At 40.3% G+C, this 24838-nt stretch overlaps 1 protein-coding gene across 1 annotated transcript in view; it reads right to left on the reverse strand.

Moving 5' to 3' along the window:
- DISC1 (DISC1 scaffold protein) overlaps nucleotides 1-23600 on the reverse strand; it is a 175371-nt gene extending 151771 nt beyond the window's left edge. The window contains exons 1-2 of the mRNA XM_080615550.1: nucleotides 22626-23600; nucleotides 19175-19244 (exon numbers count right to left, since the gene is read on the reverse strand). Of these exons, the coding sequence (XP_080471676.1) occupies nucleotides 19175-19244; nucleotides 22626-23585 (1030 nt within the window). The 5' untranslated portion in view covers nucleotides 23586-23600. The remainder of the gene's footprint in view (nucleotides 1-19174; nucleotides 19245-22625) is intronic.
- Nucleotides 23601-24838: the final 1238 nt, after the last annotated feature.

The raw sequence follows: 24838 nt of genomic DNA on the forward strand, positions 1-24838 counted from the left end.
ATTCTTTTAATCCTGGCATGCAGCTGTCCCCACCGTCCCGGCACAGAGCTCCTGAGAAGTGCTCCAGGCAGAAAACAACCCCTCAGGCACAAACGGCACTGAGCCGAGCTGTACAGGAGGTTGTCAGCAGAGGGCAGTGGGGAAGAGATCAAAAGGCTCTCCAAGCAAGTTCCACAGCCCTTTAACTCTGTACTTTAGCAAGCACTGATGAATGAGACAACATCCCATTGACCACCAAATGCAGACAGAGGCTCAGCTGGATTATGTTCTCACAGAAAAAGAGCCCACCCAACAACAGCTACTCCAAAGAAGCATGACCTCCTCCAGCATGGTGATCTACAGAAGAGCCTCTCCATGTCCCACCCAAGTGGAGCACAGCAGTGTCAAGGCACCTTCGCTGGTCTCCATGCTTTAAGCTATGAGGCTTTAAAATTTTATATACAGGCTCACTGCCTTCTTCCAGCCTGAGCCCATGAAGTTTCACTGTCTCCAGCAGCTTTTCCATCTACTCATCAGAGCCTCCTCAGCATGGAAACTAAAACTGCTAGACCAGTGTCTGTATTGACAGAGAGCCAGGGTGGATGGGGCTTTGAGCAACCTGATCTAGTGGTAGGTGTCCCTGCCCATGGCAGGGAGGTTTGGAAGTAGCTGATCTTTAAGGTCCCTTCCAACCCAAACCATTCTGTGATTAAATCTCCTGTATCCTTCTACTTTCCTCATGAGTTATAATTAAATAGTACCGCTACAGTAGCAGATCCTGCTGTAAATTTCACTCCATGCCAGCATACCCACACCACCTGTTTTACCATAGCTAAGTAAATACTTCTACCCAGCCTCCCACCTTGACTCTGTCTGAATACTGAAATTATTTCAGCAAAATGTCTTGGAAATAATAAGTAAATGTTACATTAATATGTCTCAACAGCAATCTCTCTAAACTTTCTTTCACCTTTCAAATACTTCCTGCAAATGCAACAGACAATAGCTTAGCTGCTTTTCCCACCCACACCCAATACCTTAACTGGACAGCTTTAGAAGAACTGTGGTAAAATATGTAGATCAGACAGATGGCATTTGCTGCTCTTTTATCAATCCTGCTGCTCAATAGTTTTAAAAAGCCATGAGAATTCACTACTTGAATAGTATCAAATAGATTCTGGGTTCCACTTCAACTTTGTCTTCTCCATTTCGTAAGTGGAATTATTTTATTCACAGGAAGGATCAGAACCTTCAGCCAGGGCACAGAAAGATATTTGATTTCAACAAGATACCCAAGATAACTGACTTTTGTTCTTTGCTTTTCAATTTCTCCTCAAAAAACACAATCCTCTCTCTGCTTTATTCTGGCAGATCTGAAAAACAACTGGCCTCTGCTTTTCCCACCTGGAACAGTGGGGCAGGGAAAGTCCCTTACAGTTCTCTTTACACTACCCACCCTCACTGTAGTGTGTGCTCATAGCTCCCTGTTCCTCTCCACAACCAGAACTATATCTAACCATTATTTCTTTAATATATGAATAAATTATCAAAGAAGCTACTCATGGATATCTATCTATATATATATCTATATACACACACATATCCCTCCACCTTTGAGTGTGTATATTTGTATACACACACATCCTCCCATCCTTATGGAAGACATGTCTTCCTTGCCATATAGTGAAAACAGTTTGTCTGACTTTTATTCCTCTTCTTTTCAGAGAGAAATGTTAAGACAAAAAGCAAGGTTAAAATACTGAAAACTACTGTTACTTGGTTACAGAACAACAAAGCATGGGGGGAGAGCGTAAAAACAATAGATTTTACTCTGAAATATCACTATTTGATGGCTGGCTTGCTAGAATTCCAGTTCATCAGTGTTCAAATTGCAACTTAGGCAGTGGTCATTCCTAAGCAAGTTCTTTCTTAGTGATGGAAGATATGCAAATAACTTTTATCAGGTTCTTTACTAGAGGCTCTGCATTTCAACACATACCTTCTTCCAAACAATAAGCTCCTGTCAAGTTAGTGTTCCATCAAATCTGTCAATTGCAACTCATTTGGTGCTACAGGACAAGCCAACACATTGCATAAAGGTCAAGCGGAAAAACGTCCCTTCCACTACATCAATGTCATAAGTTGGTAAAGGTCACTGTCCAGTAATTGCCACTATAGAAGATAACTTTACAGTAATCTACCTGATAGAGGGGGAAAAGAAAAAAAAAAAAAAAGCAGTTCCTTCATTTATTTTCCCAAGACACAAGCTAACATTACTGCCATTGTCTCGCTGCCTATACAGTCTGACGAGAACAGCTTAACCTACAGGCTTTGTAGTTCTCAGAAATACAACAAATATAATACACAAAGTTACATGAGGACAACTTTTCCATAAAACCATGAAAATTAAAATGTCAGCATTTATTGATAGCAACACCTTACAACTCTGAAGCTCCAATCACAATAGGAGCTCAGTGGGATATACAGTTTTCTATTAAAACTCCAAAGACTGTAGTATGGCAAGTGATGATATACCCATTTTATGGACAGCTCATTTGAAGTAGACTGAAGTAGCTTGCCTACAGTTAAAATAGCAAAATACCAATATTCTCTTGTAGTTTAAAACAAACAAAAACAAACAAACCATCTTAAAACCCACAAAAAAACCCCACAAAATCTGTTGTGTATTTTTTTTTAGCTCCTTATTCCTGTATAATAATTTATTCTCTCATGAAAACATTTTTCTGCTTCTCCAAAAAGATGTTCCACTATCATTTGGAACATCAGCAGTGTGTTACAAAACAAAAATAATGTATACAAATACAGAAGTTAGTATTAGACCACTTTAATGCTGGAACTGAAATCCTAAGGCTAAGTGAGCAACAACCCAACTTAAATAGATGCGTGATCCTCATCACCTGAGGAACCCTGGGCTGTGTTGTGCAATGGTGGAAGAAAAGGTGAAGGAAGATGTTCAGGTTCCCCTCATCTCACTACACCTATCCAAAAACAATTCATACATGACTTAGCGTACTCTCAGTTTCTGCTAAAGATTAAAAATTGAGCACTAGCATATGAGATTCAGAATCTGTATCATCAAGACATGTTTGGAAAAAATTTTGCAGTTACTAGGAAGAGTAGTAGAAATATTTTATACACTGGACTCTAAATGCAAAAAAACCTAAGAACTTTTCTCACCATAGCATTTAATCAATGCTCTGACTGTTAGCACTGGACTTCCAGATTTGCTGCAAAACTGCTTAGGTTCTAACAGATTTTACAAGTCAGCTGAACATAACCAAAAAATTGTGTGCATCCTAACAAGCTTTAATCAAGAAGAAACAACTTCTTATTAAATTAACAAAAAGTTAACCAGAGACAGCTGCAACTCTGTCCCTAAGATACAGAACAGACATTAACTACCTGAATGCCTCCAGAATGAGGCTAATAGATATTATAATATCATCAAAAATTGGAATTGTAACATCAGAGTTGGGCCATCCCATCAATAAATATTGTGAGAGAGACAGTACAGGTATCAGAGCCTCATACCTCTTTCAAAACCTTACTGCTCCTTTAAAAAAAAAAAAAAAAAATCTGGCATAACATAATAACATACAGCTCCTTTCATAGGTTTTCACTTCCACAGGGAAGGGGGGAGGCTGGAAGCTGGCCAAGGGACAGGGCAGCATTCTTCAAAAACCTCTTCAATGCCACTTCAGCTGCCACATGCAAGAATGGAAGTGATGTTTGTTTTACCCTCTGGCACATTTCCTAAGTGTGTCAAATTCAACTAGTTATTCAAAGATACTCAATAACAACACTATCAAGACCTGAAAAAGCCATAATGGTTTCTTTGGTGACAAGTACTATGAATGATGGCAGCACCACAATGTGGGGTTGCAAGCAGCTGCAGTAAGGCACATCCAAGGGGAAAATAAAATTATTCTCAAAGATCTTTGCTTTCTAGCTGTTCATTAACAGACAGGAAATAACATTTTAAAGTCTTTTAGGTTAACAAAGCATTGTGTTTGACACATACCCCTTCAGATGTGGATGTTTTAACTGTAACTGCATTAACACAATACCATATATTCCCCCCCATTCTGGAGAACGTTACTGATGTTTGGAAACTTCATCAAGTAGATCCATTATTGTGTAAATAAAATTTTCCCTTGGAAAGCTGTCTTCTATCTGAAGAGGTGAAAGTTTAAAAATCCATAATCTAAATGTAAAGATTCTGATATTCACTGAAGTCAGTGGGATTTGCAGGTGTGCAGCCTATTTGCAAGCTGGAGCACTTACATGAGCCTAAGATGCAGAAGAAAAACGATTTTTTTTTTTTTATTTATTTATTTATTTTTTTTTATTTTTTTATTTTTTACAAAGGGCTAGAAAGGAAAGTTGTCAGACAATACCTTACACCTTTCCAAGCACAATCCAGCTGCACACACATACATACAACAAAACATGGGCACATTAAACCACTAGAAGAAACAGAAAGTCATAAAGTGACAAGAATTGCCAGACTAGATCAGACTCAGGTCCATCCAGAACAGGATCCTGCCTGCAGCAGTGACAACTGGATGTTTCAGCATTTCAAAAGATGGAGAGAAAAGCCTACAGGGGCAGCCTGACAGCCTCTAGAAGACTGCACACACTTTTGGTGCCAGAAAATCCTATGGATTAATTCAGCAGGCTACAGGACTTAGCAGGCAGCCATACCTTAATGCAATTATGTGATGACGAAAGTTAAGAAACAAACCCTCAAACAGAATTCCATTGTGCTAAATTTACAAAAAACTTTTCCAGAAATACTTTTTTAAACAGATTTAAGCAGAAGATGCAATCAGGTACAATTGTGTCAAATACAGGAAAGAGTACAATAAAAAAATGTAACAAAGTATTTGCATAAAGTTTCAAAGGAAGTAAGAGTCTGAATGTTATTCCTTCAGAAAACTCCTGTAGAATATCTCCCTCTGTACAACTACCTTGTCTCCTACATTATATCCCTGTTATTGAGCTTCACTGTTGATCAAATGCCTTTATTTTCTCAAATAAATTCTATAGTTCTCCCTGCCGCTGCAATATTTGCACTGTTACCTTTCTAATTTATATTCACCTTCTCCCACTGTTATTAGGCAAAAGAATTAACATAAAACTCCCAAAAAGTTAGAAATATAATCTTTTGTAAGTAGCAAAAATACCTAGTCTAATTTAGACATTCCCAGTCACTCTATCCAGTTTCAGAAATGTTCCTTTGGAAACCAACAAACCATCATCTGCCCTTATACTTAACCCAATTCTTTAAATTATTTATTTACTATGGAAAGGATTAAGATATTAATATATCTTCTAGCACTATGGCTTCCTTACCATTCCTAGGTTGGCTTTATTTTCTTCACATATAAACAAGACTTTGGCTTATTTACCTAAATCCATTAACAGTGAGCCCTAGCTGGGAAGTGAGTACAGATATCCTCAAATCTTGGCAAAAAAGATTGGAATGGGATTAAAATCTTGTTGGTGGCTGGCCACAAGGCTCCCATCAGGGCGGAGTGTGAAGCTCACTCACTGTGGTTACAGCACATCTTTTTTTTTTACATCTTTTTCTTGGGAAAAAGAGAATGCAAGAAGTATATGATTCAATGTAAATATTTACTTAAAAATAAATAAATCAATCCCACTGTTCTTCCAAAATGGGAAGCTCGGACAAGATCAAAGACATAAAGTGTAGGCAAAGAGCAAGTCAGAAGTACAATCCTGTTCTGCCATTCCCAACAGACCTGGACAGCAAAGGGTAAGTTTAATCCAGCCTCTTCCCCTTACTCCTTCCTGCCGGAATTCTTCAATCACACACAGAAGCCTGTAGCCTCAGGAAAAGACAGGGAACTTCGTTAGGAGCCAGGGATGGCCTCGCAGAATCTGACTCAAACCATTCAGAGCCAGCAGAAGAACACCACCACCACACAAATCCTTTTTACTACTTTCCAGAAGATAATAATTCAAACTACCAGCACCTAATTTTGATGCAAGTAGACATACTGCATGAGGCTCCCTCCCATACATGTGACATGCACAGTGACCTCCAGCTCCTTTCATACATTCACTGTTGTTCCTCAGGCTTCTGGGGGGTTCCTGCAAATAAAGGACTTCAGGGAAACACCACCTGCTAGGAAAAGGTCAGTAACTTCCCAGTCTGATGAAAATTAACTCATTGAGTGAAAGGGACAAGGAAGATGCACCTTGTCATCGTGCCCACAATCTTGACTTCAGATTACAGGTAAGCAGCAGAATTACTACCTTGCACCAGCTCAGAGTCTGCAGTCCAGAGGACAGTTTACAACCACAGAGACGCAGCACAGCAGCAGGCTGATAATACCCACTACCACCCCCAGGATACCACAATAAACCATTGAAGAGCAAATTCAAGCCTGTTCACCAGGTGATAAGCAGAAACAACAGCAGCCCAGGCTAACAGAGCCTGCTGGCTGAACAAATATGCGAGAAGGGCACAGGAGAGGAAGAACATGTGACTCATGGTCTTCCCAAAAGATACTTGCCAAGCACCTTCCTAAAACACAAAGCAGAGGGAAGAAGAGTTACTGCTAGAAGATATCGTACTGTTGCAAGATGCCAGCATGGGAACAGAGGACATCAGAATGGGAGACATGGGAAAGCAAGCTTCTTGCCTTACAGTCACTAAAGTTCCTCATATCATCCTATGCACAGGATGTAGTCTTCTTTATGCACAATTCCCATGCCTGAAAGACAGGAAATCTTCATTTTTAAAAGAGCATCTGCTGGGGCTGAACATGCACAGTAGAAGCCCTGGCAGCTCCTCATGGCCAAAGTTAAGGTGGTAAGGAAATAGCCATTTGGTAGCCCTTTTGCCAGAAAGGAACCCCAAAGCACTGCATTTCTGAATGAACGAATGTAAAACCCTGAAGTACAGGATCCAGCTGGGGACAGTAGTTCCGGCAGATTCATTTTTCTCACTGGGGTGACCCTGATAATTAACACTCCCTTTTTCATTATGGTGATTCCCACAAATTTCAGTAGCAAGTAGGTGCCTATGCTTGGAAGCAGCTAAGCAATAAGGAAGAAAGAGGCCATTTAAATATCAACTGAAAAACAAGAATGGCAAGAGCATCACCTGTGCAAAGACCATGCACAGGCACTACAGCACTGAACACATCATAATACTGCTAAACATATCCCAGATCTGGAGGATGTTTCTCAGTCAGGTACTCAAGGTCAAATTGGAGGAAGCAGAATAGTTGTGAATTTCATGAGAGTTGGCATTGATGAAATACAACTTTCCGACCTTACTCTGAGCTCCCAAGAACATTCTCTGACTAGAAATAAGCACTGCTGCAGCTTCATCCTAACCTTCAAAAGAAACCTGTGGCAGTTAGTTAATCTTAGCTGAGCAGAATATTAACATCAAGTAAGATTCAGCCTCTGTACCTCTCTCCTGCAAGTTGGATTGGGTTGTTGCTTTCAACTTCTTTGCATAGAAAGGGCAGTTGGTATTTTTTGTGACCTTTAGCTGGCCCCAGTCTCTTCTGTGTACTTGCTTGAAAGCCAAGATGACAGGTTACAAACCTGTTACATCACTTCAAAAAAGGTTTCCAACTGTCAAGAGTCAATTGGCCTGCAGGTGAGAATTAAAAAAATACCTAGTATTTCACACTGTTTTCTTGACTTTTCCAAAGGTTATCCAATGCACTTTGGTATAGGTAGCCTTTCCGGTTGCCTACCAGGGCTGTATAAATGTTTTCTTTGCTTTCACAAGTACACTTCAAGAAACTCCGCACCACAGGTAACGTTTCTCAGAATCCCTTTTAGGTAGACACTGGAACTACTGGGAACAATGTGTGCCACTGTATTACATGATATACATCTTGATATTAAAAATGGGCTTTGATAATTTTAGGCAGACATACAGTATATCTTTGTACGGATGGGAAAAAATAAAGACCACAGGAAAAAAAAAAAAAAGAGAAAGCAGAAAATCCTTAGAACTGAGAGACATCAACTATACACACCTGAACAACTAACCATCCATAAAACAACTCTTTAGATCTTGCTACAGATAAAGAAATACAAACCCCACAGCCTTACATGAAACAAATTAAAACCCCTCGTATTTATCTTGGCTAAGAACACCCCATCCTTCTAGGATCTCTGCTCAAGCAGTGGGGAAGGTATACAAGCCACTGATCTACCCACACCTGTTACATAAAGAAATGACTAAGTGCAGCAAAGGCCAGGCAGCACACTAAACTCTGGAGCAGGGAACTGGGAGTACAGAAGTTCGCTTTTCTGACAGAAATAGAGGAAAGGTTGCCTCTTAGGAAAGGAAGAGCCAGGAAAGCTTTTAGGAGCAAGGAGGGTCAGTGTCTCTGAAGAACTAATTTCCCATCCCTTCTAATTTCTGAAATAAAAATTGATTTTGCAGGAAAACATTCAGTTTGTTATTAGTTGCTCTTAAGAGCGCTCTCTCTGAACGACAATTAGGGACCCTTCACAAGAAAGTTTCTATTAAGCAGTTAGACCCTATAAAATTAAAGCAGTGAAAAATAGGCTTCTAGACAAATTAAAACAGGCACAACGTGCAAGGCAGACTTGGCTTCTTACTCCAGAAAGGCAGGAGACACAATGGTGTTTCTGGCACACAAAGGAGGCCAGGAAACGGGGCTGACACCACTCATAGCACAGTCCCTATAGGAGCACACATGGGGGTAAAAGAAACTTCTTTCCACAGGCTTGTTGAAGTCAAGGTCCAAGTTTGCTTCCTTAAAGCTACAACTCAGGGGATGCTTGTCCAGCAGAACCAGGCCTGCTGCATTACCCCCCACAAAACACTTCTGCCCTTTCATGCCTTACACCTCCTGTAGCCTGTAACTGAGCTCCAGCTTGGATAGGAACAGAAATTCTTTCCCTCATCTGAGCAAACACGGTATTTTTAAGGATACTTCAACAAGCAAAAACCATTTTGTTTCACATTTTTGGCTTTTTTTTTCCCCCCACAACAAATGCATGTGTCACAGAAGAAGAAAGTCAGTCACGTACAGCTCAGCTGCCTTGCTGCCCACACTGTTTCTGAGTAACTCCCGTCTGTTTACACTGGGGTAAGCATTACCCATTCGCACAGAGACATGCAGCTTTGCCTTCTCCTTACTTGATTTAAAAGGAAAGGGCTCCCCACCCCAAGTGAAGCAATAGAAATTAAATAGTTTTGCTGAGCATGTAAGGCTGCCCCCTAAATATTCAGAATGAATGGGTCAGTCAATACGACACCTATAAGTAAGCAGAGCTGAAGTATTTTGAAAGCAGGAGGGAAGAAACACTTCTTGTATACAAAACCAGGCAGGTTCAACCAACAAGCAAATAAGCATAAAATTAAAAGAATCAGACATTTGATAATAGCACAAATGGCATGAGGAATGAAGATTTTGCTCCCTTGCCAAATTTCTCTTCTCCTCACATGGAGTCTCATGATTTTTCTGAAAATGTCAAAGAATAAATATAAGAGTGATCTAAACAAAATAGCAGCATCCTACTGGATCCTATGTATTCCTTGATATGAGTCTTTGGAGTTACAGGTGGAAAAAAAGCACCTGAGACAGGAAAACTGCACAAAACTCAGAAGACTTATCTACAGGCAGACATGAACAGACTCATGATGCAGAATAATAATACTGGAAAGCCATTCCAGTAGCAGTGCTTCTGCAGGCACAGTGCTCTGAAGCAAAATTACATTTTAATTCTGGAATAATTCTATTTTGGACTTTTTTCCCAAAAAAAAAACGTTTCTCATTCTCCTCAGCACCTTCAGCGTTTCTTTCCCTGAAAGATTCTGTCATTTTATAAAAACATTATGAAAATGCACTCGCACATCTTAACTCTTTTTGCCCTAGGTCCTGTGAGGCAGGTGACACAGCATGACTGGAACCTCTTCATCCAGAACGCCTTGCTATTTTCATTCTTATTATTGGTTAGATGGCACCAAAATAACCAGCTGTTGAAGCCTCCTGTGACTGGAGTGATTTCAGCTCTTGCTCACAAGTGTTTTCTCTAGCCAGGAAAGGTCATAATTAAAATATTTCAAACCAACACCCCCAAACTTCAATATGAATTTTGGTTTGATTTTAATTACTGCTGTGTGCTTAAACAAGCTAAGCTTTTTTGTTTTATTCCTTTTGTTTGTTCTTTTAAAAGACAGGGCAGCAGATTCTCTATGAACCTGGCAACAAAGCATGACATTTGGCCTATAAATACCGACTAGCAGATACTGCTTGCACACATTTGGAGAAGGTCAGGATCAGCGTAGCACCCTTGTGTCACTAGAGCTACTTTCCTAAACCTGTAAACACAAGGCTTTAGTAGAATTACTAATGTGCTATTGCGCTTTCTGCTTCCAGATCACCAGTTTGACTCTTGCTCAGATTAAGCATTAAGAAATTGTTCCTCTTGAATGGTATTTGATAGATGAGGAATTTTCAGCAATAAACCCCGCTAGTAGGTTTTGCACTACATTATGGTGTACAGCAGGAACCTTTTCTCTCTGTATTCCTATATGCTCATCATTAAGAGAGTCATTTAATGTCAAAATGATTCCCACTGAGAAACTCGTTGCTGTCGCTCAGAATTCATTTTGAAAAGAGCACAGCTTCAGCCCAGTGCACAGCAGCAGCCAAAAGTCATTCCACTACAATACCAGTTATTTGCCAGTATTAGGAGTCACCTGTACCCTTGAGACTGGGCAGGTGAAGGTCAAAGCATAAAGGGGAAAAAAAAAAAGGGGGGGGGGGAATAAAAAGAGGAAAATCCTTTCTTTGGTAAAACATTTGAATGTCATCTAGGGGGGAGAACCCAGCTGTTTGAGCTCTAACGAATAGGAAGTCATGTACATCACAGTTTATGGGGGCCTGATTCCTTGCAGTCTTAAAGTTTCTTGAACTCTTCTTTGTCTTCAGAAAATTCAACTGTACTAATTTTTAGAAAGATCTTATTGTTGAGACCATTATCACAGGTCGTCCAGTCTACAGCACTGTCCCTGGCACTTTGGTGCAATGCAACACAAGCTTTGTACGGTACCATGGCACATACCAAACTGGTTTTGCTCTTCACTTCCACTGACACATTTTCTCAAGAAGTCTAATGACCTCTGGAGAGCTTCTAGCAATCCACACATTAACACTTTCTCTCCAAGATTGTCCAGTAAGCTGTCATCGGCAGGGAGACGTACTGAGGCATTTGGGAATGCCAGAGGTGTGCATGAATGAACACCCACAAATAAGTCGGGTAAATACTATGTTCTGCAATGACCTAATCAAAAAGGCTGTTCATCTTTATTTGTATTTGGTTCCAGCATCATGTCTGAACTATGCCTCTGATCCACAGCACCTCACTTTGCTCTTCGCTCAACTTTGCCATACATCAAATCAATCCAACTCATTAACTTCATCTACTTTTTCATGCTTTAAAAATCTCAGTGAGTACGGAGATGTACCAGTCACTTCCTCAAATCAAAACCTACCAGTATTATAACTGGTAGGATATCAACAGCAGAAGTTTAAAACTCACATTATATGGCATTGGTTTGGATGCTCCCACTATCAGATTTCTTGCAGACTTACTAGCTCTTTGTCTAAACCATGTTATTGTATAGGAGTACTAGGAATATGAAATTTCCCCTCTTCACTTTTTTGATTAACAATCATTGCCATAACCCTACCATTGTCCCAAGAAGGCTAAAGATGTCCTTAAAACAGCGCATTTGCTACCTTCATCTTCCACAGGCAAAAGATAAGAAACATGCAAAAGTTTGCATATGATGAAGGCAAGGAAGCATCGGAGAGGGCACGCATTCCTGAAGAACTATGAATGCACCCCAGGATAAGCAGCTGGGTCTGGGCATGTGGATGGGGAGGACAGGAGTGAAACGTCAGGAGAAAGGAGAAGTTAATTAACTGGAGGCAGTCCCACTTTGCAGAGAAGTTTGGCAAATGATGGAAGGTCTGCAGAGATCTCCAGTAAAAGCATCCTATTAAAGAATTCAACCATACACCACCCAGCAATCAGCAAGGAGTGTTATCAGTTCCCCACAGAGAACTCACATTGGAACACTTCAGTGTTTGCTTTCAAATGGTAGTCACAGTCATTCAGCATCTTTTTAATTCCCAATTATACAGAAGTCACATTACCATGCCATCTAGAAGTTTCTGGCCAGGTCCAGTCATTTATTAAGCAGACAACAATTAAAAACAGAAGGTGCCCCTCACTTCCTCAAGATGTTTATATCCTAAGTGTAAGACAAGGGCAGCAAAATAAATTTCTAGTAGTTGGTTTAATTAATACTCATACTGTCTCCAGTGGTCATGCTGCAAATGAAAGATGATTTTCTTATCTGGAGTTAATATTCCTAAAGAGCAAGAGAAAGATAAGTTTGTCCTGAATATAAAATTGGGCTGCATGATTTTGCAAGTGCAAAGTAAGCAGATGGGCTGGGTGGCAGGAGAGCTGTGTCACTCACTCTGTGCGTACTGTCCAGACAGCACATCAACACTGCTCCCAAGCTCTATGCACCCATCAGAGCTCTATGTTTCCAGCTGCAATACAGCAAGTAAGCTCTTAAATTATCCACAATTGCTTATTTTGTTCGGATTTTTTCACTGCTTGTTTGTTTGGAAAAGACTAGCTTGGCTGTCTGGGAACAGCTTGGCTGCATCACGGGCTGAGAAACAGAGCCCAACTATCACAGGAGGGGTAGCCCGCAGTGTCAGTTTTAGACAGCAGATGGCCAGGAGTGGAGAAAGCTTCCAAGCACATGGCATGCCAAAACTTCAGCAATTTTCTTTTTGTCAAGCAGCTTCCAGAAACACAAGATGTAGCTGAACCTTTTCATGCTGGCCAAGATTAAAATAAGAGAGCATAGTAGCATCCCACAAAATACTATCGCTTCCTAAAAATATTTAGGCTGCACGATCTAAGCAAGATACTGCATGACTATAGCAGCTTCCTCTCCAATATTGGCTAAGGAATTAAAGATGCAGAAAACACAACTACATTTTCAATGTGAGGGCATAAGCAGATCAACAGCAAAATCTTACTCTACCTCAAAGACACACCTTTACAAGACAGAAACTGAACAACTGGGTTAAAATGAGGATTCGCATTGAAAGCATTTCAAGAAGTTGCCGAAGATACATGCGCTACACATGCAATGAGTAAACAAATACAAGTGAATGTACCCAGAAATGTATACCTGACCCCCCTCTCATAAACACTAGTCATTAAAATAAAAAAAATGCCATTCTTCTGGCATTAAAAAAACCCCAACAACCTGAGTTTTCCAGAGGCCTACCTGACAGCAAGATAAGGAGTTTCTTACCTATAAACTGTGAAGGGCTGTAATCCTGCACAATAAATGGATATGGAAAAAAGTGTTCTACCTTTTCCTTTCAGACTGGTGTCTTCAAGAAACACGAACAAGGTGAAAAAGTTGTAGGGGTTGTGCTGCCTCTGTTTTTTTGCAAGGGAACCCAGGACAGAAATTAATTCACATTTATACTTCACATAAGCACTTCCTTTCCTTAACCACCTAAACCCTTTTGTGGAGGCTAAGTCTGTCAAAGAAAGACAAAATAAATGAAGATTTGATTTTGAGAATTTGTACAAGCCCTTCCCCCCTATCCTCTTAATAGCTTTACTGGAAAGTTATAAAAATGGAAAATGAAACCCAAAAAGACTTACCCCCAGATTTCAGGAACTTCTACAAGCTTGTGATGGAGCAAGGCTCTGACAGTACAGCGCAATAGAAAGCCCTATTTGTCCCATCCGCCCCAAACATATTTACAACTCAATGGCCTGCAATTGCAAGTTACAAACTCACAGTAGGCCTCCTGTGTCACAGAAGCTCTGCTCCTCCAGTGTCCATCCCACTACCTTTTATCTAACCAGTAGCCTCAGATGTACAGCTTCACTCAATATACAGCTAGGTTTAAGGATTTTACTTGCACAGGTATATGCCATCCTGAAACAAGTAAAACCCAAAGTAGCAAGTTCTTTGAGAGTTATTTCCAGGTATAGCTTCTCTCAAATTCACTGTCCTTCCTCCAAGCAGCTAACTTGCCTTCATTTCTGCGTCCTAACAACAATCTGTCAAGCAAGCTTTTAGTTTGAAATAGTAGAAGTACAGTAAAGCACGGATTCTATCCAACCCTCATCTGTAAATAGCTCTTCCAAAAGAAAAGAAAAAAAAAACAAAAACCCCAAACCAAACCACACCAAACACACCACCCACCTGCCTGAAGATCAAATTAGTTCAAGCGTTCAAAAGCTATGACTAGAAATAGCACTTTAAAAAGGAAAAATATTTTTTCCAAACAGCTACACATCTGGCCAGGACTTTGGGACTATTGTATAATTCAGTGTTCGCAAGTACCACGTAAGAAGTGGCCAAGACCTCCCTCTGAATGCTATTTAACAAATTACATTTTCAAGCCAGATACTACTTAAAATCATACGCTACTGTTTTACTCTCTCTACAAGTGAGCAACAGCATCTCTTCCAGTATAAACGTATGAGAGGCTAACTGCTAGAAAGTCCTTCCTTCCTGCAGTTCTGATTAACGGAAAAACGCGTGAAATGAGACTCCAACTCCTACACAGCAGAGGGTTCTGTCCTTGATGCCCTGCAGCTCCTGAGACACCGAAAGGCCAATTGGCATGAAGAGGTCTCAAAGAGCACAAGCAGAGAGGAGAGATTAAAAAGAAAACAACAAAACAACATAGGCTATTTTCCTGCAGAGCACACAGTGCTCTGGCACAGCCCATGGCAGCTCATCAATTCATATAGCCCAAGCTTTGATATCTCAGCTAAAATAACTGAAGGCTTACATGACATTAAATGTATCTATAAGTGAATTTTCATTGGTAGGATAGGTTAGGTTTTGCCATAACAAGCATAAATGTTTCTGTCTTCTAGCTGCCATATTGAACAGATAAGGGAGTTGCTTCGATCAACTCAATGACCTTCACTGGAGAGCCTTAACTCTGAATGTGATCTGTACAGGGAAGTTACCCTTCTCTATCAGTCGCAAGCAATGAATCCATACACTCACATTCCTACAAACAAGATTTTAAAATTGATAATAATTCATAAGAAACGATCAGTAGTACAGTAGAAACTTATTTCTGAGTAACATGATGGCATACGAACCAATGGCAGCAAGACCCAGTCCTGACACTTACCAATCCATTTGCCCCTTGTACCAGGCAACATTGAGAAGTTCAAGCAGCGAAGAACAGGAAAAGGAGTTTAAATGTTTGGGCAATAGATTTGTCCTGAGCAAACTTGCTTCCACTGCAGGCACAACTTATACAGACACAAAATAAGCTGCTTTTCTTCTTTTTAGCCTCCTGTATTCAGCAGTACATTTAACCTTGAAGCTGTCAAGCTCCATCATGAATAATGAGCCATGACAACACTCCAAGTGATCCTTGGAGAACAGACCAATTTTTACTATATACTATGCAAGGCAAAACACTTATCATATTCCCATGGTACCATACGTGCTTTGAAAATATACAGTAATGTGGCCATCAAGAGGAGACTACAAGTAAATACAGAAAAAATAAGCAACTTCCTGATATTTCATCACCTCAAAACACAGAACAAGGAATAAAACATGTAACATCCTAATGGTTCCTTTTTAAACTTAAACCAGGAGTGAGAAGATTTGTCTCACTGAATGTGCATTTCACAGCCAAGGAACATCTGCATTTGGAACAACCCATGGTGGCTATAGTAGGAAGAGAGGGGACCCTGCAGGCCTTGCAGCACCGTGCTCAGGGTCCTTTAGCAGATGAGGATGAACACGGCACAGGAGAATATCCTCTGCCCCAAGCAGCCCCTCCAACATTCTCAGAACAAACATACACACACCCTCCATACACATGGGGCGACCAGAAATATAGGAAGAAACTGTAGCTGCTTAAATGACTGACAGTCCTCTACACCAATACCCTAACCATGCTGGCAGATCTTTAGGAAAGCACAGCACAGGTAAACATCCTAGTCTTGTTGCCACAACCAATAGCACAATGCATCATTTTCCATCCTCTGTATGGGCACCACTTTACTTAAACTTCAGTTTCAAAAAGTTACTATAAACTAAGGGAGCTTTCAAAAAGCTCTAGAGCGCAGGAAAGCAGCAATATCAGACAGTAGAGGTTTGGCTTTCATTAAGTTGCTAAGTTTCAGGCTGCAGAAACCAGTCCTAAGCACTTTGAGGAGTTTTAAGTGCTAACACATCTCCCTCCCACTGAACTGCTGTTAAAAACAGAGCCCTCTCTCCTGCAAGACGGGATGGCTCTTAGAGAGCCAAAGTCAGAAAATCTCTTGAGTTCCTGCCAACGGTTGAAGCTGAAGAGCCTCTACCACTGAAGTGATAACAGTTACATATAATAATGTATTTATTGACAATTTTGTTTTCCATTTGGGGGTATAGCCACCCATACTCCCCCTCCACCTGCCCTCCTTCGCCTCTACTCACATCTTCCACATATAGGGCATTTTGCAGCTACTCACATCACACCAGATCTCCCCTTCCCCTGCATCACCCCCAAATCAGCAAGACCTGTGCTATCATGACACATAGCACTACTACCATCTCCCATTCACAACTTCTGCTCTTAACAGAGGACTTGCCCTACAGTCAAAGAAGTCCCCCAAATTATAGGGACAACAATTTTCTTTTAAGCATTATAGTTAAAACTTCCTCAGCCCTCCACATACACCCTGTCAGCTTCTCCCACTCCCTGATAATGTATTTCCATTTATGTCCCACATCACAGCTCTGAATGCTTAGCAATTCCATTCCATGCTAGCAATATTTGGCAATAAGATCCCTTTAAAGAAGGCTAATTACAGATTCCACTTGAACAGAAATTGGTACTGGGCCAATCTGTAAGCTTTTTAATAAGCTTTCAAACCTCACTCCATGCCAGGCAAGACTTTGTTCTCCACTAGGAACTGTGACATAGCTCTAAAAGCAAAGGTGGAAAGCTTGCAAATGCAAGAGAAGGAAGGAAGGTCACAGCTCTAATACTTCTTGCAGCACTGCACCTTCTCCATGCAAGTCTTTCCCTGAAGATATGCTGCCTGTGATTCACAAAAAAAACAAGGAAGCCAGTTCAAATACCATGAACGTAACGAAAAGTAATCATAAAAAACCCCAGCTGACAGTTCTATCAGATGAGGAACAAAGACCAGTAAGACAGTAAATGGGTCAAAGACTCAAAGGACTGATAAAATTAAGAATGCATTGTCATGTGCATGTATGGAGCATGGCATTTCCTGAGAACAGTCGTGTGTGGAGTTCTAGTTTTCAAAAGGATGGAGGAGCATAAAGCAAACTCTCTCAAGCACCTCAGTACCTAGTCTCGTATCAGGACAAACGTTTTCTGCCTATATATGCCAGGCGTAGCACAGAAAACAGCAATCTCACCTGTGGATGCTCCTCTCCACCTTTGCATTGCTGCCACTTTTGCTGTCTGTAAGAGGTGCCCACAACACAGCCAGACTAGTTTTCTGAAGGGAATTAATGCAAGACTCTGCAAACCACCCTTCGTGCTACCTGCCTGACAACTAGGGTGGAAACTGGAAAGGGTAATTAATAAAACAATGGTCAACATAAAGATAGTCCTGGTTTGAATATACGATACTAGCACCCAGGAAAACTACATAACAACTTTCTGTGCAAACTTAGGCAAGTCATCGTTTTTCACTGTGGTCAACGACTATGTGGCATCACAGGCAGATGTTACACCTGATATAGTAAAATACTCCTGTCAGAGTGGATGACCGCCCAGAAAATCCCAGCTGCAATGTGTGGGAACCATGCACGCTGAGTACACAGCTGTCAGGAAGTCTCCAACTGGGAACTCAACCCAGAGGCACTTTAAAAAAAAGAGTTACGAGTGTTACACATGTAAAGCATACACATCAATAATGTTTATTTGACAGAGATTAAACCCATGAATATCTACAACATCCTCCACTTTTAACATAGCTAAAGGGTTTCCCCACTGGAAAAGGCCACACTAAAAGAATGACTTGTGACAGTAGCAGGCTTTTCTCCTACATACAGACAAGTGCTTAAGAGGCCAGCAGAACCACTCCTGTAAAAGGGCTACACACCTACTCCTTGGACTCTATTAAAAAGCATTCCTATTGTCCTGAAGAACACCTTTGGAGGCAGGGAAACAGAACCGTGGTACAACTGCAAAGCTTCACACATTGATTTTGAAAGGAAAACCACAAGTCTGGCCACTCCCCAATACCCTAAAAGCTGAGAATAAAAAAGCAGCAGGAAATTACTTTTTCCCAGCCTTATTTCTCTGATGTACCCATGCAGATTTTACTGAACCATTTGCAGGGCTTCCCAACTGAAGACAGATCTAGCAGGAAGAATTTAACCTAGAACTTCAAGACTATCAAAACACGAGTACCTGAACACAGACCACCATGTGAAATAAGAAATCCAAAATGTATGTTAACAGATGCTCTAATTATTAACAAACACACACACACAGTGCTTAGCGAAGTGCCGAGGCATTTGAAAGGAAAAGCACTATTCAAATACAGATATTTGCCAGCAGCTGTATCATCCCCATATTCTCTAGATGGTGGTTTTCATTCAACTCAGCAGACATCAAGTTAATCCCACAGGACAGTATCATTCACTTTTGTAATAGCTACTGACCTCATTTTCTGTGTTTGAGACCTGCTGTAGTGTCATGACTAAATCTAGCAAGCAAGAAATCACACTCTGTCAGCAGCCAGTGCCTGTCCTTTCTCTTTTCAAAGCTTTCATTCATTTCTGCATTTTTTAAAGTCATGCTACTTCAAAACAGCTGATCCAGATAGTGGATATTTGGATTTCAACCTTCCCACATGGTGATGTGACTCAAGAAAATAAAAACTGTTGCTACTTGCTGCTGACCTATTTTGCTCTTTGTTTCCTGCCATATATCAGAATAAACAATGCAGTTCATTGAACTCACCTTCCACACCTACCCACCACTATGTAGCAAATGTAAAATAAAATTAATAGAGGAAGAAGGGGGAAGGGAAAAAACCCCGGCATGATCTAGTGGGGGAAGGAGGGAGCAACTCTCACCTCTATCATAGTCATCTTCCTCTACCGCTTTTTCCTGAAGCCTCTGGAGCTGTAAGATCAAGGATTTTATCTATGCAAAGAGAAAGAAGTTAATGATGAAAAAGTTGCATTTTAAAAATATTACACTATTAACCTCTACATCATATCAATTTAATAGATTACTAAATCGCTAGAATGGCCCAACTTTGAGAGTTAAGCCTAGCGTTTGTTGAGTGGACAGACCCATTTGGAACTCAGCTGTACTGCAGCTACTTGAGCCAAGCACAGCTTCAGTCCAAATGCATACAGAGAATAACAAACAATATTTCTTGAAAAGCAAGAGATCATGTGATTGTAGGATATTTTTCACACTTTAAATAAATCAAAGTGCAGACTATTCGAGGATTCTGTCAACACAACATCCACTTCAGATCACATTGTATTCTGTGTGCTCTTGAGACCATTATAACAATTTTTGCTCCATATGAGTTTTGCACAGCACAAATCCAGAATTTCCATTCGAAAACCATTTTCTTCTGTAAGTAAAAAAAAGAAATCTAGCATGAATGTTTTGCAACAGGTATACTCATGTTATGGCACAGAAAATTGTGTTCACATGAAGCTTACAAAGTTTTACTAAAATATAATTTAGGCTCATCTACATAACATTGACATTTACATCTTCAGAAATGTTCCCACTGCAAATGCTAGATGGGGAGGGGAAGGGGGCAATGGGAATCAAACCACCAGGAATACCTGTATCACACGCAGAGCACCCTTCCACACACAAAAAAGAAACTTTTACCACAAAAGAAGTTCCATTTCAAAAGCTACTGTTTCTTATTTTTAGCATGAACGGTTTGGACAAGAGTATTATATTTACTAAAAATTTGTAAGGCCAGGGATGTATTTAAAGGCCACAAGTTTTTACTGCAGAAGAATTTGGTAAGAAGGTAGGTAGTCCTCATTGCCATGCCAGCCACAGCCTAACATGGCTACAGCTACAAGACTGAGAAGTGCTTACTTCTTATTAAATTTATACATGGCCTGTACCAAAGATACCATTATTATTAGCACTGAAAAAGGTAAGCCTGGAAAACAAGCAGCATACATTCTCATAGCCCAAAGCCTGAAAGTGCTTGAGAAAGCATTTTTCAGCACAAGAAAGTCTATGCTTCAGATATTTTGCATTTACTCCTCCCTGAAACTCCTTTATATTTAAATTCTAAATTGCATAGAGGAAAAATAGATACAGCCAGCTAGCAGCTTACTACAAACACTAAGTTATCATGACTACACAATCAACACACAAATTAGGCAAGACATTTAAATTAACTGTGTCCCTTCTAAAAATGGTACGTGGAAGTCAGAAAATAACTATAAAAAAAAAGCCAGAAAACAATCAAAAACAGGCTATAGGATGCGCCAGAGGGAAAAAACAAACAACACTGCACAACATTGCAAATACTCCCTTTTCCTCAAGGCTTTATTTTAGTTTTCACATCCTGAAACTCCAATCTTTTTCTCAGAGACTGGTGACGAATGTGGAATATATTGAAGGGAGAAGCCATGAATCCTCACCATAAATTATTTTCTGTATTTTATGCCATACTTTTGATAGAGTTTTAAAGAAGCCTGCAGTAGGAATTATTCAAATGACACTTTTTTCATATACATGATGTATAACAACCATCTACATTGAGAAGTCAGTTTTGCTGCTGTTTGCAGTGTTTACTGCATCATGTGCTCACAGTGGCAGGTCATTTAAAGACTGCTTAAAGACTGGGTACCACAGCCCAGGCATGCCCACGGCAAACTGACTGATGCTGTCACAGTAAAGTGCGTTCCATTTGCAGGCTTGTAAGATGAGAGGGTGGTGAGGCACTGGAATGGGTTGCCCAGGGAGGTTGTGAATGCTCCATCCTTGGCGGTGTTCAAGGCCAGGTTGGATGAGGCCTTGGGTGACATGGTTTAGTGTGGGGTGTCCCTGCCCATGGCAGGAGGGTTGGAACTAGATGATCTTAAGGTCCTTTCCAACCCTAACTATTCTATGTTTGGAGCTCATCTAATCAAAGAGCTGCTTCAGCATGGCATGTCCTATATCTGTACTACATGATGGCCACAATTACAGAAAAAGCATAAGTTTAACAACCTTGGTATTGTCCCCTTCTCTGGACTATAGTTGCTTTTGTTTCTTTCTGAAAGTTTGAGACTTGCTCATTATCATTACAACAGGAAGAGGCTTCAAATTAAACATACACAACTGACTAATCAAGGGCAAAGATGTGAGGGCACAAATCCCCAATTCTCTGTTCAATGAATTAATGACTACAGAAATGAAAGATAGCAGTGCTTCTTTTGTACCTATCAAAGCAGCATGCTGAAAAGATAGAAAATAATTTCCTATTTTGATTATGGTTTATATTGCCAAATTTTGCAGTGAATTAATTTCCCAAACTGTCCCAGGCTTTGGGCACATTGTCATTCCGGGCATGAAGCGAAAGAAACTGCTCCATAAAAATGTGAGTGAAGGCTGTACATAAGAGAACCTAGCTTGAGTCCTAGATGTATCCTCTATGAAAAGTAAGCATCAGAGAGCACTGTAAGCCAAAACAAAAAACCCAACCACCCACTTAGGGCACTGTAAACAAAAATGAAATAAAGCCAGTATTTGTCTCCTTATTGCAGGCAAGATCAAAATAGTTTCCCTCCAATGCCCACTCCATCATCCTAAAGACTCTATAACAAAACACAGCTAATCCTTCTTAAAAGTTTCCCTTCCCACAAAAACAAACAGTGAATGAGACTGTTTGTCTATACATACATGGGTATACACAAATGCAAAACCAAGGACTCCCGACTCAACAGCCCAGTACTCCTCTGGTGTGGAAGGAAAAAGAAAAAAGGTTCAATTCCCAGTTGGAGTTAGAGCAAGGACTTGACGCTCATTTTTCTTTATGTGGGGAGACCACCCACCATTAGTTAACAGGTTACTCTCCTATGGATGCCTCACTCCAAGAACTTAGCTAAACTTAAGCATTTCTAGTTATGAAGTTTAGTGTTGTTAAATCATGGTGCTTCAAGAAGAGAGTTCTGACCACCCTCAAATTTTGTACTACACGTACTCCAAACTGCAGGCAAAACAGCCATCTGTGGGAAAAAAACCAGTATTTGTTGAATTCAGAAACTGATGTGTGACATATCAGAAATAAGAGGATCACAGTTTCAGTCAAACATAGGAATAGGGTACTACAAAAGTATCACTTTTTTTTTTTTTTTTTTTAAAAGGACCAAAAAGAAAACAAAAACAGCTCTCACTTTTATTATGCACAGCGCTACTGTAAACCTTTATGAACAAATGCCATAAAAGCCGTTAACATCCTAACTCCTACATCAACTTTGACTTTGGCTCTGTAAATACAAATGTTTTGAGGGCCAGGGGAGGAATCAAAGATGAAGTGAGGTTACTAACCTTTAATCTACTACGGTTGCCAAGCAGGCAGTCCTGTAGCACTGGTTCATACTTTTTTATCAAAGTATCCCAGCTATGGTCACTAACAGTAAAACTACTTTCATAGCCTGAGGTAACAGAAGAGCCAGCAGATGCTGCATCTGAGGAATCCGTAGAATATGAATATGTTGCATCTGTGTCTGAGAGAGAGACAGTCTCACAGTCCTGCAGTTTATCATTCACTGTGGTCTCATTTTCATACTCCAAATCCTCACAGGGCCTGGAGAAGCACTGTAAAGTTCCCAAGTGCTCATGAGTGTGCATCATCTCTTCTAGCATCTGTAGATTTCCTGCAGTGCTGGGATGTTGAACATACTCAGTTTCCTCAATGGTTGACTTGCCTTCAGTATCTCTTACTCCAGATGCCGAGTTCAGGGAGAGCTGTATGAAGCTGAAACTTGAACTAAAGCTATCGTGTGCCCTAACAGAACAAGAAATGACATCTCTGGTTTGACATTCACAGCTGTTATTCCCTTCTGTCTGATCCAAAGCACACAAGTTTGCAGGCTCGCTCACTTCAGCACCATCACTTTTCTGCTGTGTACAGCATACAGCAGAAACATCTCCTTTTTTTGTTGCTGCAGTAGAGTAAACCATTATTGCTGTGTTTTCTGACTGCGGACTCTTGCAACATGGAAGATTTTTGTGGCATCCTGGCATATTTCCAGTAGCAGACAACACTGTTACCTCATTAGCAGAAACTACAGAACTACAGCATGAGAACTCAAGGTTATTTTGGCATTGCCTGCGTAGAGAGCAGCTCTCAAGGTGTTCACAGCGCTGCTTGCCACGTCTGAGCTCTTCTGGGCTGAATGGTTTGCAGGCACTCAGGGACTGAAAATCTACCTGTCGCTGAGCTTCTGTCCTCATGTATCCAGGTCTTTTTGCCAGCTTCTTTTTACAAGGAGAGCCTGCAGGCATGAAGTGCTCCTGACCATCTGGGGGAGGGAAAAAAAGTCATTAAAGTGTTTCCACAGTTTCCTAGGCTTAACATATTGCAGCATCTGAAAATAATTGTTTCAGGAATTTCACACAGTGCATTGCTTTCTGTTTCAACAAAACAAAGACACAGACCATAATGCTGATAGAGGAGAAAAGGTGTGGCCACAGAACGGTGTGTGTATTCATTCACTTCCGAAAGAGTTTGCACCTGCCTCTAAGTGAACTCACTAACATAACTGGGACACAAACCTTGGTACAATGAACTGCATCATCTTCCCTATTCATAGCACCACTCTTGTGCTTTTTCATTCTCAATTTGCTTAGCAGCACAGTAAAGCACAGACCTGGTTAAAGTCTCTCTGATCCAGAACGATTTTCAGACTTACAAGGACATCTAGGATAGGACTGAATTTTCACAAAAAAGATGAGAACCATGCAAAGAAATTTTGTGCATAATCTGTTGTTACTCACATCCAGTTTCTTGCGCATCATATCCATGTGTTATTAGTATGAGCAAATGATTCAGATTCTACTTCCAGAACAGATGCAACTCTGTAACAGTCTGTAGCTGCAGATGTCAGTCTAACGAGATATTTTACACATTGTCATTTAGCTTTATTGTATTACCTACTGTCCAAAATACAATGTTAAAGGAAAAGGTTTGAATGCAGGACCATCAGTTCTAGAAAACTAATGCCACCATATAATTGGCAGCATTTCTGCAGTGTTGATATCATTAAGAAAATGGCTCAATAGCTCAATTTCCCCACATATACCTTACTTACACAGATGGAAAGATTTGCTGTTTGCAGAGCAGAATACAAAGAAGCAAGATAAAAATAAAAAATAATTAATTAATTTTTAAAAAAAACACAACACACCAAACATTAAAAGCAGGATACCAGAATGTGGTATCTGGTTGTTTTCTGCACATTTCTATTAGAAAAATATTATGGGTGAAAAATTACATGGTGACTACTTTCAATTTCACATGCCTTTACTGCTGCTAGTCAAAAGATATTCCATTCCTCTGTCCTGTGCACAATCAATGAGAATACAAGCTCTGCACCATGATCCATTTTGTAATACAAAAACATATTGACTGGACCTATTTACCAGAATCACCCTTCAAAGAGATCTAGTGACTACCTGAATCATGCCTTCAATTACCTGCCCTCTACTCATTGAAACAGAATCAATTGCCCAAAGCTCAGGTGACAGAAACATTCTCA

Source organism: Psittacula echo (assembly GCF_963264785.1).
Source record: "Psittacula echo genome assembly, chromosome: 4".
NCBI lineage: Eukaryota > Metazoa > Chordata > Aves > Psittaciformes > Psittacidae > Psittacula > Psittacula echo.